The 14,223-nt window shown below is 36.1% G+C and overlaps 1 protein-coding gene across 2 annotated transcripts in view; it reads right to left on the reverse strand.

Annotated features, from left to right (window-relative positions):
* DYNC2I1 (dynein 2 intermediate chain 1) overlaps window positions 1-14,223 on the reverse strand; it is a 188,936-nt gene that overhangs the window by 141,615 nt on the left and 33,098 nt on the right. Inside the window, exons 6-10 of one of the 2 annotated variants that reach the window (XM_049881681.1) lie at window positions 11,810-11,865; window positions 10,116-10,170; window positions 7,468-7,533; window positions 3,382-3,459; window positions 2,613-2,832 (exon numbers count right to left, since the gene is read on the reverse strand). In XM_049881681.1, coding sequence (XP_049737638.1) covers window positions 2,613-2,832; window positions 3,382-3,459; window positions 7,468-7,533; window positions 10,116-10,170; window positions 11,810-11,865 — 475 coding nt within the window. Of the gene's footprint in view, window positions 1-2,612; window positions 2,833-3,381; window positions 3,460-7,467; window positions 7,534-10,115; window positions 10,171-11,809; window positions 11,866-14,223 lie in introns of those variants that run through there. The other variant, XM_049881682.1, reaches the window with a different exon arrangement.

The raw sequence follows: 14,223 nt of genomic DNA on the forward strand, positions 1-14,223 counted from the left end.
AGGCCAACACAACTTGTCCAAGGCAAGGTCACAGAAGCACCATAGACACATCCAAACTCTGTGAGGGACCAAATTACTGGGCTAAGGGCTATGGGGACCATGGTATCAGGGAACATCTAGCTCAACTGGCATCACATAGTTTATAAAGAAAATGTTCTACATTCCACTTTGGTGAGTAGCATCTGGGGTCTTAAAAGCTCATGAGTGGCCATCTAAGATACTCCACTGGTCTTACCCTGTCTGGACGAAGGGAGAATGAAGAAAACCAAAGAGACAAGGGAAAGATTAGTCCAAAAGACTAACAGACCACAAGTACTACAGCCTCCACCAGGGTGAGTCCAGCACAACCAGATGGTGCATGGCTACCACTACTGACTGCTTGGACAGAGATCACAAAAGAGAGTCCTGGGCAGAGCTGGAGAAAAACATAGAACAAAATTCTAACTCTCACACACACACAAAAAAGACCAGACTTACTGGTCTGACAGGGACTGGAGAAACCCTAAGTGTATGGCCCCCCAACACCCTTATAGCTCAGTAATGAGTCATTCCTGAGGTTCACCTTTCAGACAAAGATTAGGGAGGCCCATAAAGCAGAACAATACTAAATGGGCACTCCAGCCCAGGGGCAAGGAACAGAATGCAGGAGGGTACAGGAAAGCTGGTAGCAGGGAATCCAAGGTTAAGAAGGGGAGGGTGTTCACAGGTCGTGGGGTTGGCAAAACAATGTCACAAAACAATGTGTATTAACTGTTAATGAGAAACTAGTTTGCCCTGTAACCTTTCATCTGAAGTACAATTAAAAATTAAAAAAAAAAAAAATTGCAAACTTCTCAGCAACTCAAGAACAGGCTAGCTTTGAATGTTGTCATGTAAATTCTATTTATTGGAGGCACACAGAACCTCCCTGTGCCCTTTGCTATTAAGCAGTGAAATATCTTGGCTCAAAAGAAGTTTTCTCAGCTATAAATTTAAACAATATTCCATGCATCGATACTCCCCAGCTATGTTTTGTTATTTCTGTAGCAGGCACAAAATATGAGGGTAATAATCATTTTGTCAAACCTTCAGTTGTATTATTACATTAATTAGTAACTGTAATTACTAATAGTTATAACTAACATAACTATTATAACAATTATAATCTTTAATGGCTGATATTCTACTAGATGATTTATTTTAATATACTATATTATTTACTATTTTTAATATTGCAGCTATTTTACCTTTAGTGCTATTTTTTAGTGCTAATTTTTTTTATTGATGTCACTTTGAGGACTAAGGTGCATCTGACCTAAGGCAGATATTTTTAATCTGGCTTGACTGAGGAAGGTTGAAGAATTGATGTTTTTGAATTATGGTGTCGGCGAAGAATATTGAATATACCATGGACTGCCAGAAGAACAAACAAATCTGTCTTGGAAGCGGTATAGTCAGAGTGCTTTGGACATGTTATCAGGAGGGACTAGTCCCTGGACAACATCATGCTTGGTAAAGTAGAGGGTCTGTGAAAAAGAGGAAGACCCTCAGCGAGACGGATTGACACAGCGGCTACAACAGTGGGCTCAAACACGGCAATGATTGTGAGGGTGGCGTAGGACCAGGCAGTGTTCCGTTTTGTTGTACATTGGGTCTCTATGAGTTGGAACCAACTTGATGGCATCTAACAATAATTTTTTAATCAAATTGTCATAGTTTTCCCTTTAAGTGATTTTAAAAGATTTACTCCTATTCATACAAGTAACTTCATTGCATCTAGATGCCAAGATTTTCTTGAGCAAAAACACTTCTAATTCCATAAAGAAAATCCCTGGCAAAGGATTTAGTTACAAGTATTTATTTATTTTATTCATTATAACACACTTTGTTGGCTATATTTTAAATCTTTAAGAAAATGCTGTCCCATTTGGTACTATTAACCTGTCTCAAGAGGTACTCTTATCTGCTGCCTTCACATTTCTGACCTTCCGACTGCCAACAATGACTACTCCTTTATGGAAACTCAATGAGGTCACACTCTGAGACTAAGCAAGAGACGAACAACAGAGGTAAAAATGAACATTACTGAGCACTTAGGATTGTTGATAGGCTACATAACTCCTTCTGGAATGACAAAAGGAGCCCTGGTGATCCAACGGTTAAGCACTTGGCTGCTAACCAAAAGATTAGTGATTCAAACCCACCTAGCAGCTACACAGGAGAAAGACCTGGCAATCTGCTTCTGTAAAGAAGCACAGCCTTCTGTAAAGATTACAGCCTAGAAAACCCTATGGGGCGGTTCTACTCTGTCACATGGGGTCACTATGAGTTGGACTCAACTCAATGGCACCTAACAGCAACAACGACAAATACTCATAGTTACCCGTAGGAGCAGATCAGAAAAGCTAAACACAACTCATTTTTATATACAAAATAATCTATGACAAACCAATGATTAATATTTATTGAGTGCCTTGAATGTATTAGATACAAAGCACCACCATGAATATACAAGATTCTCATTTATTCACCTGATTAATTAGATTAATTCTGTCTGCAGCAAATGTCTACAAGATTTTAGTGTCCACAGCTTCCTAAGAGCGTGGACATATAATTAGTATTTAGTTATATACCTGTCCTTGATTCCCCTTCATATTCCATTCGACCTTGTTTCTGGAACTGTTTCAAAGATAATTCACTAATCCTTTCATTTTCTGCATTAATGGCTTTTTGAATTTCTTGTATTTCCTTTTTGCTGGCTGGAGGAAGTTCTTCAATTTTTTCTTTTAATTCATATTCATTATTGCTATCATCGTCATCTCCATCACAAATCTCAAAATCATCTTCATAGTCCTATAAAGAATAGCAACATGTTTGGAACACTTTCAGAAAAATTGAGTTTAAGTAATCATATAAAAAAAACAAAAACTCGTTGCTGTTGAGTCATATAGTAGTGAACATTACAGTTTATAATTTAAAACAGACAAAGTCTTCATTATGGCTAAGATTTTTATAGTTCACTGATTTTAATGTCTTTAAATTATAAATCTACATAAACTGCTGCATTTTTCTCTAAAAATGAGTTATACAATAAGAATTACACTAAGAGCTATTAGTAATAATGTGTAAACATATTTGTTTTTTATATATATGTATGTTTGAATGTAGAGTACTTAAAAATGGGTGAAAATATAAAATCATTTAAATATAAATCTATCATATTGTTAAACATGGGTAGAAGCACAGCAAGGTTTTTACAGGTAAAAGCTATATATAAATCAAACAGATATTGAATATTGAGAGTAATAAAAAGAGGAAAGAAAGCTATTAAATTCCTATATATAAACTGATTTTAGAATAAATAATTTTTAAGCTGAGAAAAAAACTAATTTTTATACATACCTCAAAATCATCTTCAAAACTGGATGTATATTCATCAGCTCCAACATTTTCTAAATCAATATCTTCCTTTTCAGTTTCCTGGAGGTAAAAATCAAACATATAACAAAAAAATTAAAACATAAATTTGAATCATGCAAATAGGGTAGAAAAATATATATGTTTTCTTAGATTCATTTGATGTTACCAATGAAAAAAATTAAATATTAAACTAACATAACACAACCCAAATTCTTATATAAAAATAAGATAAAATAAAAAACCTGCTAATTTATAAGCATGACCAAAATGAAAAAAAGGCTAATAAATACATCCTTTTTCAGGAAACATTATGGAAACCCTGGCGGCATAGTGGTTAAGAGTATGGCTGCTAACCAAAATGTTGACAGTTTGAATCCACCAGAGGATCCTTGGAAACCCTACGAGGCAGTTCTACTCTGTCCTAAAGGGTCACTATGAGTCTGGATCGACTTGAAGGCAATGGGTTTTTTATAATTCTTATGGCTTAAAAAAAAAAGAAATGTTATACAAACAAATTCCAAACTTCTAGCAATCCCTCCACACATATCATTTCTTATCCATGAATATATTCCCCACTGGCTGATGCTCATCTTGTTTACACTGTTAAGACCAGATATAAAAAAAAGCCTGCTAAAGTGTAAATGCCAGTCCTATCTGAATTATCACAAATTTCAAATTCCTAAAAAATCAATTAAGAGGTCTTACGTTTTGAAGATTTTACTCATCCATGTCCTTTTCCTTTTACTTAGGAAAGGAAGCACTACATAGTGGTTTAGTGCACAGACTTTGCACAAAGACAAGCTGCTCAAATTCTGACTTTGTTGCTTATATCAGTGTGCTCTTGAACTAATCACTTCATCATTCTGAGACTGAATTTTATCATCTATAACCTGGGGATAAAAATAGAAGAATGCACTAAATCCAGTAGTGGCACAATGGGGGATGTGCTCAATCATGTTTTGAAGGTTTGGGGAAGGTTTATAGATAATCTGAAGGAAATGTTGTTGGTCTGGGTCTTAGGGGATGAATAAGAGTTTTGCCAGGAAGATAGAACAGACACACATTCCAGGTTTCTAGGTTGAGAGGGTACCAGAAATCAAATACCTATATGTTGGGAACACTCATATTTTCCCTCAAATCTGTTCCTCCACCTACCCATATCTGCTCTTTCATATCTTATTTCAATAGATTATATCATCCAGAAATGCAGGTATCCTCTTGGACTCTTCCCCCACTCGTTCCCATCTGAGAATTCCACTCCAGCATCTTTCCTAAGCTCCTTCACTTCTCCCCATCCTTACTGTCACTGCTTTGGTCCAGGCATTCACTATCCCAACTGTGTTCCTTACCTCTCATCCGTTTCAATTCACAGAGAGCTCAGAGTTCCTGTTTTAAAAACCTAAGTAGGTTCTCATCACATACAGTAGACAGTCCAAACACATCACGCAGTAGTCAAACAAGCTTCAAGTTTTATCCTGGAAGTGATGGAGGACCATTAAACATGCCTGTAAGAGGGATCCTTCTGGTGCCAGTGGGCAAGATGGATTTGGGGTATAGAGGAGGCAAGACTAGGAACCAGGGCTTAATGAAGAGGCCACTGTAAGAATCCAAGTCAAAGATAGAGACTTGGACTTAAGTATGAGAAGGAAAATGGCTCCCAAGGTTTTCAGGTATAAAAACTGGCTACTTATCAGTGCCATTCACCAATACGGAGATACAGGAGGGAGGGAAAATTCAGGGAGAGAATAAGTCAGTGTGGCTTAGGTATACTGAGTGTGATAAGAGTGAACATTCAGGAGGACAAGGATATGCAAGCAAACGTAGAGCTCAGAAATGAGGTCTATTAAGCACTCAGTTTTGCAATTTGCCAATTTGAAGTGTAACCTTTTATTCCTAAGACCCACTGCCACTGAGTCGATTCCAACTCACAGCAACCTTATTATAGGACAGAATAGAACTGCCCCATACAGTTTCCAAGAGGTGGCAACCTAGTAAAAGGCAGTGAAGTAAACAATGCTATAAAAGTAAATAATTATGCCACAAAGACGTCTAATTGTTCCTTACACCTGGATATTCAGTTCTGACTTTCTAGATACGAATTGTTGCTAGGAGAGAGAGATATATACCTACAGGAGTGAAATGATTATTAGTGATACTTAATTGCCATGGCAGGGGGTTGTACACTGAAAAAATATGTTACAGAAAAAGCTGCCCCATAAAAAGATTGTTCTAGCACACTGTCAAATAAACACATTGTATGTTACTCTGAATGACACACTGTATTTAATGCATCAAAAAATACAATGCCTACTTATTGATAAGAAAAAAAAATGTTGTACAGGACTTTTAAACAACCAATAGCATCACAGCTGCTTGTTCATATTCAAATTCACTATGACTCCAGTGACAGTTCATCACACCCTATGCTTAGCCAGGATTCAGAAGTTACAAATCATTCACTCAGCAAATATGTATTTACCGAATGCCTAGTGTGTGCCAGACACTCAGCTTGGTGATGAGAACACAGTGGGGTATAGGACAGGCTTTCTTTGCAGAACTAGAAACAAATTGGGAGTCAGACAAAACAATTACAAGATAGTGCCATTACTAGAGAGCTCAATCATTTCTCCTACAGAGCTGTGTGTTAAGGGTCAGCATGAATCCAATCCCCCCAAAGGTGGAGACTCATTCAGTCACCATATTCCCACTTCTCCACCCTCATCACCAGTCTCCCTCATGGCACTCTCTCTGACCTTAGCCCCCAGAGTTAGATCAGAGTTCATAAGTTAAAAGGACACTATCCTTCAGACTGTCAGATGGGCAGATGCCAGCTGTGAGTTTGAGAAGTCCATACAATACTCCAACCTTCTAACCTGCTAGCCACCAATTCAGGGCTGATTTCCCACTACCCCTTCGGGACGTCAACCACAAGCTCAGGAGTCCACACAACACCCTTACTTTCTGACATGCTGACTCCCACTGTCCATTTGGATTCGATAATTCACTGGAACAACTCACAGAACTCATGGAGAGCATACCATACTTACGACTATAGATTTATTGTAGCCAAAAAGGATGCAAACAAAGAGACACATAGGACAAAGTTTGGGCTTCCATGTCCCAACGGATACGCTTCCCTCCTGAGACAAGATGTGCTTACCAACCAGAAGGCTCTCTGAGCCTTAGTGTTCTGCGCTTTTATTGGCCAGTCCTACATCACAGGTTAAATCATGCCTCCTGTAGTTAGTTGATATCAAGCTCCCAGGTAAGTCTGACCATCCCCCACTTGCCAGCACAAATTCTCAGGGGTGGCCTGGAAGTCTCAGAACAAGGTACTCCAGTTATTCCAAGAGTTATTTCTTAAGAGCCAAGGACAAAGGTCACCTTACTTAGGGTAAAACTAGATCCTTTACCCCACAAGTGCCATTAGCGTTTATTCTTCTTTACTGATTATAGGTTTGGAAAAGAACATTAAAATATCGGCATCTCTTCCAAGTTGCCTATTACCAATGTTTCTCCCTTATAAGAGAACAGTGACATTTCCTTGATCTCTCAGATCTGGCATATATTTCTGAAAAATATTTTATCTTTTATATTTCTCACTGATAATGACATGCATGAATCCTTTGTGATTTCTCTATTTAGTTTCCCCCATACCCCCTCCCACCTTCTTCAATTTAAATTCAAACGGCAATGCAATAGAAGACTGGCAATGCCGAGAAGACTGGCTACTCATTCAACCCAAACCTCTTCCCTGCAAAATTCTTTGCAAAAGTTTCTCCTCTCTTCGATGAAGAAAAGGGCTATGGTATTTGACGCTGTGCACATTAAACCAGTTATCTTCTACCACCCATAACCAAGACTGTCTTCTGTATGACCTAGGACTTCCAAACAGGTGAGAATTCAAATTTTGTTTTAAAATCTTTTCTTTCTCTTCATATTAATGTTCAAGTGTCCAAAAGGAATAATAATTACCCTAATAAAATGGTACTATGAAAGCAAGGAAACATGAATGAAAGCATATATTTAGATATGTTCAGCAAAATAAAAAATATATATCTTCCTTACCACATTTTCTTCACTTCTGTGCCTCTGAGCCAACTTCCACGCTGATGACCCTTCTTCACGGCTGTGCTAAAGTGACAGAGCACAGCCACAATCAGCAAATAAACACATGAAAAATAGAGGCTCCACAGAATGTCATCCCAGTAACTCCAGTAAAGGAAAAGCTACTCAGTAGGTAGGGGCACAGACTTTCAAGTCAAAACACTGGGATTTGGGTCCTGGCTCTGTGGCTTATGGACTGTGTAACTCAGGGCAAGTAACTTAACCTCTCTGTGCCTTGGTTTTCTCCTCTGAAAAAATAGGGACAATGCCAGTACCTACTTCATAGTACCAATGAGAAGATTTAACAAGATACACACATAAAGCACTTATCACTGCGTCTGACATAGGAACAGCCCAATAAACATTATTTTTATCCCTGATATTAGTAAGACATTACACTCTGGAAGATGCTAACCAAAATTATTCAGTATATAAAACTGGTGATAAAATAATAAAGAAAGTAAAATTCTCACAGTGAATATAAAAATATTTTCCCAGATATACCATAGTTATTCACATGTTCAGAAAATTATTCTGGCACATTGCAGGATCTCCATAAATGTTAAAGAACTGAACCAAGATGAGTTGCATTGTCATTCTGTACCTAATTCAATGTTGATGCTGTACAATATGTAACCAATTCATAAGCTGAACCATGGCTGTCAAATACCTTTCAAGATCACTTCTGGAATTTTCCAAAAGAAAAGCTTGTCACATAGTATGCTCTTCCAGTGAAAAAAAGAATGCAAATTATCTCCCTGATAATTTTTTATATTGAGTACATGTTGGAATGATAATATTTTAGATATATTGAATTAATAAGACATTAAAATTAATTTTATGTTGCTTTTTACTTTTTTAAAAGTGACTACAAATTTAATACCACAACTGTGGTTCACATTATATTTCTCGTGAACAATGCTGGTACAGAGCTTAGGAAAGAATTGGGAGATATGAGTAAAACAAAGAAAAATCTACATACTTTCATCTAATAATTCCACTTCAAGAAATTTACTACTAAAAAAAGATGAGGTAGATCCATATCATTTGAACTGGAGGGAATGCCACAATGAGTTGGGAAAAACAATATGCTGCATGATGCGTGTGTCTGTTTAAAAAAAAAAAAAAAACGCATCCAAAACTGCCAATTATGTATGTCAGTACATGATTATAAAAGATCACATGAAAAAAATGATACATAGGGCTAACTTTTTTCTCTGTGGTAGGGGGATGATAATAATTAGCTAGTTAATAAGCCCTCCACACACCCGCAAAATTTAGTGAATAAGAGGTATGCACACCAGAACAACATATGTCATATGATCTAATTTATATAAAATGTGTATTTGTGTGTATGCATATGGAATAAAGAGATACATAAAAATTTGGCACCAAAATATTAAAGATGATTATCTCAGTCATGATTTTTCAGATAATTAACAAAAAAATAATTCTTCAGAAATAATTCAATAGAAGCCAAATTATGCTTGCTACATTATAATGACAGCAACAAAAAAATCTAGAAATAAAAACATAGATAAATGCTTCAATAATTTATACCATAACTCTACATTATACTATTTTGTATTTATTAAATAATTATTACGAAGATTATTCTGATGGTAATTATGATTATATAGAAAATGAAAACTGTAGAAAAATGATTCATCAATGAAGAAAGCAGTATACATTTTGATACTCATTATGCACAAAAAATATACACCAGGTAATTTAAAACATGAAATAATTATGTAAGGAATAGGCTTATAAATGTGTAATAGTATCAGTAATGTGTTTCACAGAATTTGCTAGTGAAGGCATCTAAACCTGGGCTTTTCTTTGTGGGAAGATTTTTAATTACTCACGAATTTTCTTTACTTATTATAGGTCTTCCTAGTGGCACAGTGGTTAAGAGCTTGGCTGTTAATCAAAGGTCAGCAGTTCCAAACCACGAGCCACTCCTGGAAAACCCTATGGGGCAATTCTACTTTGTCCTGGAGGGTAGCCATGAGTCAGAATTGACTTGATGGCAATGGGTTTACTTCTTCCTGAATCAGTTTTGGTAATTTATGTCTTTCTCAAAACTTGTCACTTTCATCTACATTGTCTGATTTGTTAGTGTAAAATGTTGTTGTTCTAATCCATTACTGAAAGTAAGGTACTGAAGTCTCTATTACTATTGAATTGTCTGTTTCTGCCTTTAGTCGGTTTTTGCTTCCAGTATTTTGGGGCTCTGTTATTATGCACATATTCATTTATAGTTCTTATATCTTCCTGTTGAATTAATTCTTTTATCATTATGAAATATCCTTGTCTCTAGTAACACTTTTTGTCTCAACATCTATTTTGTCTGATATTTGTACAGCCACTACAGTTCTACAGTTACTATTTGATGGCTTACCTTTTTCCATCCCTTTACTTTCAATCTATTTGGATGTTTTAATATAAAGTATGCCTCCTGTGTGCCTTCCTGGGACCACCACTCAAATAAACCATCTTCAATCCAGTCCTTATCTCAGGCTCTGCTTTCAAGGAAAACCCAAACTGAGATACACGGGTAGCCCTATTGCATACTGAAATCAATATATTCTCAATGTAAATTACCTTACCTTTCTTCTTGACTCTTTATCTTTTTCATTATTCCTTGCTAAAATCTCTGCATGCCTAGAAAGTAAACATGATCAAAATCAAAATTCACTCTTAAATGAAAAAATTTAAAAAACAAAACATTGCAACTCAGATACAGTTCTTAACAATATTTTGATATGATCAAGAACTGCTGTTAAGCTGGCAAACTTTTAAAGCATGTTTTATCAGAACTATGAATACTAAAAGTATTCCTAGTATTTTTACTTTCAGCAGTAATTCAAAATAGTAAATACCTTCAGTAAAAGATAAAAAATCTATGTGTTTTTAAAAAACTTTTGTATATGTTTGAATTTATATCCTTACGAGAGTTCTAGAAAATTCCTATAGTTTTCTTAGCTGATCCCAAGTACTATTTGTTTAATATAACAATATTTGTATTTCCAAAAGGAAAATTTATCTCAAAGAATCTTCTATTTTTCTCAACAGATTTTCTATGTTGGTCAGGATCTAAAATAAAGGCTTTCAAACTTCCAAATTTAGTGTCAATTTTTAGAACTTAACATTCATACTGATTCAATATAACAGATAATTTAAAAGACAGGCAGAATTGAGTAAAGCTTTCTTGTGCATTCTAGCAGGTTTGCAATACAAAATCTAGGAATTTAAATGCCCAGGTTTAAGTGCTAGCTCTGTTCTATTTGTAAAAATTTGGGCAAAGCATTTAACTTGAGTTTTCTTAATCTGTAAAGAAAATTACCACATGTGGTTCCTGTAGAGAACAAATTAAAATCTAGAATTTATATACAAAATAGAGCTTATACACGAACTCTTATTTTAGTCTATAATCTTCACAAAAACTCACATAAAATAGGTATTACTGCCATAGCTTTACTGAAGAAGAAACAAGCTTTGAGAGGCTACCCAATATCGCAACTCAGAGGCAGAGACAAAATTCTAACCAAGACTGAGACCAACACCCTTGCTTTCACTATGACTCTACAGGGCCCGGTTGCCAAAAGTAAACATTCTTTTATTTGTTCTCACAATTTACAAATATCGGGCAACAGGGAATTTGGTGGCATATCTATCTTTGAAAAACCAAAAACCAGGTACCGTCAATTCAATTCTAACTCATAGCAACCCCCATGTGTGTCAGACTAGAACTGCTCCATGGGGTTTCAATGGCTGATTTTTCAGAAGCAGATAGCCAGGACTTTCTTCCAAGGCACCTCTGGGTAGACTGAAACCTCCCATCTTTTGGATAGCTGCCAAGAGTATTAACCATTTGCACCACCCAGTGACTCCAATATATCTTTAGCTTACGTGAAGCATATGAATTTGCTCATGACAGGAAAAAGGAGCTAAACTGTTCACTTGAAGATGCTTTAATATTTTAAGCTTTTCATATATTACAGAGGAGGTAACCACTGCTTACCCTTTATGAGACTCCCAAACAAATGAGTCTTGATTCTCTAACTTCATATGAACAAATATAAAATAGGCAAAATAGGACTAGTAATTTGTCACAAGTTTCCAAGCTCCCCTAATATACCTAAAATATAATTTGGAAGGATTATATCTAGAGAAAATGAAATGTGTCTATGATTTATTCTTGCTTAGTATAATTGGACCCAATATGAAAAAAAAATCTTTAAAGGCCTCTATGAGAACTGTGTTATACATAATATTCAACCAAAAATTTTATATTCCTTACTGGCTGCTAGCTCCATCTCTTTTTGAATTAGAACTTCGACTTCTGTGATCACCATTCTATCAAACAAAAAAATAACATAACCATTAATTAGTATATCATAATAAATTAATCATAATTAGTAAACTCTTTAAAACAGATTCAAAATTTAACAACAATATTTATACTGCAAGTATCTTTTAAAATAATTATTTTCACCAGATACTTTTAGTACATTAGATAATGTAAAGGAGATAAATAAAGGTATACTAAAAAAGGATGATTATATATCACTTCAGTAAGTTAAAGAAATTTAAAATCATCAATTTCACATAACCTATTGCTTATAATGAAATCTGACTGGTTTCCTGAACTGTTTAAAATTATACATTTTCACGTGACAGTGCCCCTATAGAAATAAACATTTTAAACACTCTTCTCATGAATTCAGCGAATCTTTAAAAATAAAATTGAAACTACTAAATTTTAAATGAATTTTTTAGGTGGATTGTTTGAAAAGAGAGACAACATGAAGTCAGCAGTGGATGTGAGGCCATTCACTGATCAGATAAAAGTCATCGGGGAGAGTAATGGGGAAAAAATATGTTTAGCTACGATAGAGACAGTTTACAAAAGGTCTTGAAATCTAAGACCTTGAAATTGATCCCTAAGAAATGCAGAGCAGAATGGCAGGACTAAATTATCAACTAAGAAAGGCCAGTCTAGAGGGCAATATGCATCAAAAGCCTTAAGAATAGTGAGAAAATATTCAAACACTTGCTTTGACCTCTAAGTTCTAAGAAATTATTCTTAGAAAATAATCAAAGTCATGTATTAAGACTTTTATTCTGTTCATCACAGAATAATTTATCAAAATGTTAACATGAATGTTCAAACATTCAATGACTTGTTAAATAAATGAGGTCATGTCCATATAAGGAAACCCTGGTGGCATAGTGGTTAAGTGCTACGGCTGCTAATCAAAAAGGTCAGCCACCAGGCGCTCCTTGGAATCTCTATGGGGCAGTTCTACTCTGTCCTATAGGGTTGCTATGGGTCGGAATCGACTCGATGGCAACGGTGGCTTTTATGTCCATATCAGAATACCAGATATATTTGAATATCCTAGTATTAAAAAGTATTTCCCAAAATAAAGAAGAAATAGCAACATGATTCTAATTATGCATAATTATATGTTTAGCAGAAAGAATAATCTAGCATTCAGAAAATGGGTTGAAATGGAAAAAGAATGAAATCAGTAGTACTAGGTAGGAAAAAAAATATGATTTAATGGCTAATCAGATACAAGGAAGAAGGAAAAAAATCAGTCAAGCCAATGATAAGATTTTAAACCTAGGTGATGGGGAATTGTGAGAATGGAGTGAAGGGAAGAAGAGGAGGCATGCATTGAGGGGGCTTCACACATGGTAACACTGGTTGGACATGCTGGACTTGAGGATCCAGGTGTGATAACCAGAAATTATACAGTGCTTTTACCTCCATTATCTCAATTCCTACAATATTCAGGGAGGCAGGTAACACTGTTAACTCCTAAACGGCTAGTAAATGGCAACGCTAGAACATCGACTCTGCACTTTGGAGTCCAACTCCGTGTTCTTGCCACTGTATCACACCGCCCCTTAGCATTAAACTTCTGGTTAAAAGAGTCTGCAGCTAGAAGTAGATATTTACAAGAGATATTTGAAGTTACTACTCCAAGGAGAAAGGAGCCCTGGTAGCAGAGTGGTTAAGGGCCTGGCTGCTAACTAAAGGTCAGCAGTAGAAACCCACCAGTGGCTCCACGGGAGAAAGATGTGGTGGTCTGCTTCCATAAGGACTACAGCCTTGGGAACCCTATGGGGCAGCTCTACTCTGTCCTATAGGTTCTCTATGAGTTGGGATCAACTCAACGGCAATGGGTTTTACTCCAAGGAGGAGAAAGGAGTATGACCCAATATTTAAAAGGATAAAAGTGCAGCAGATCGGATAAGAAAGTGAAGAAGTCATTAGATTCTGCTGTAAAGAATTCATGGGCCAGAAACATACAAAAGAATACTTTGTTATCATATTTATTATACTTAATCAGCTTATCTACCTCTAATTGAAAGGTAAAGGAGGCTTACAATAAAAGACATAGTTATAATTTAAAACAATAGATCAAAAAATCATATAGAGAGCAGAAAGGGCCATATAAACCAGAGACTACATCAGCCTGAGACCAGAAGAGCTAGATGGTGCCTGGCTACAACCCATGACTGCCCTGACAGGGAACACAACAGAGAACCCCTGAGGGAGCAGGAGAGCAGTAGGATGCAGACCCCAAATTCTCATAAAAAGACCAGACTTAATGGTCTGACTGAGACTAGAAGGACCCTGATGGTCATGGTCCCCAGACCTTCTGTTGGCCCAGGACAGGAACCATTCCCAAAGCCAACTCT

Source organism: Elephas maximus, chromosome 4, assembly GCF_024166365.1.
Source record: "Elephas maximus indicus isolate mEleMax1 chromosome 4, mEleMax1 primary haplotype, whole genome shotgun sequence".
Taxonomy (NCBI): Eukaryota; Metazoa; Chordata; class Mammalia; order Proboscidea; family Elephantidae; genus Elephas; species Elephas maximus.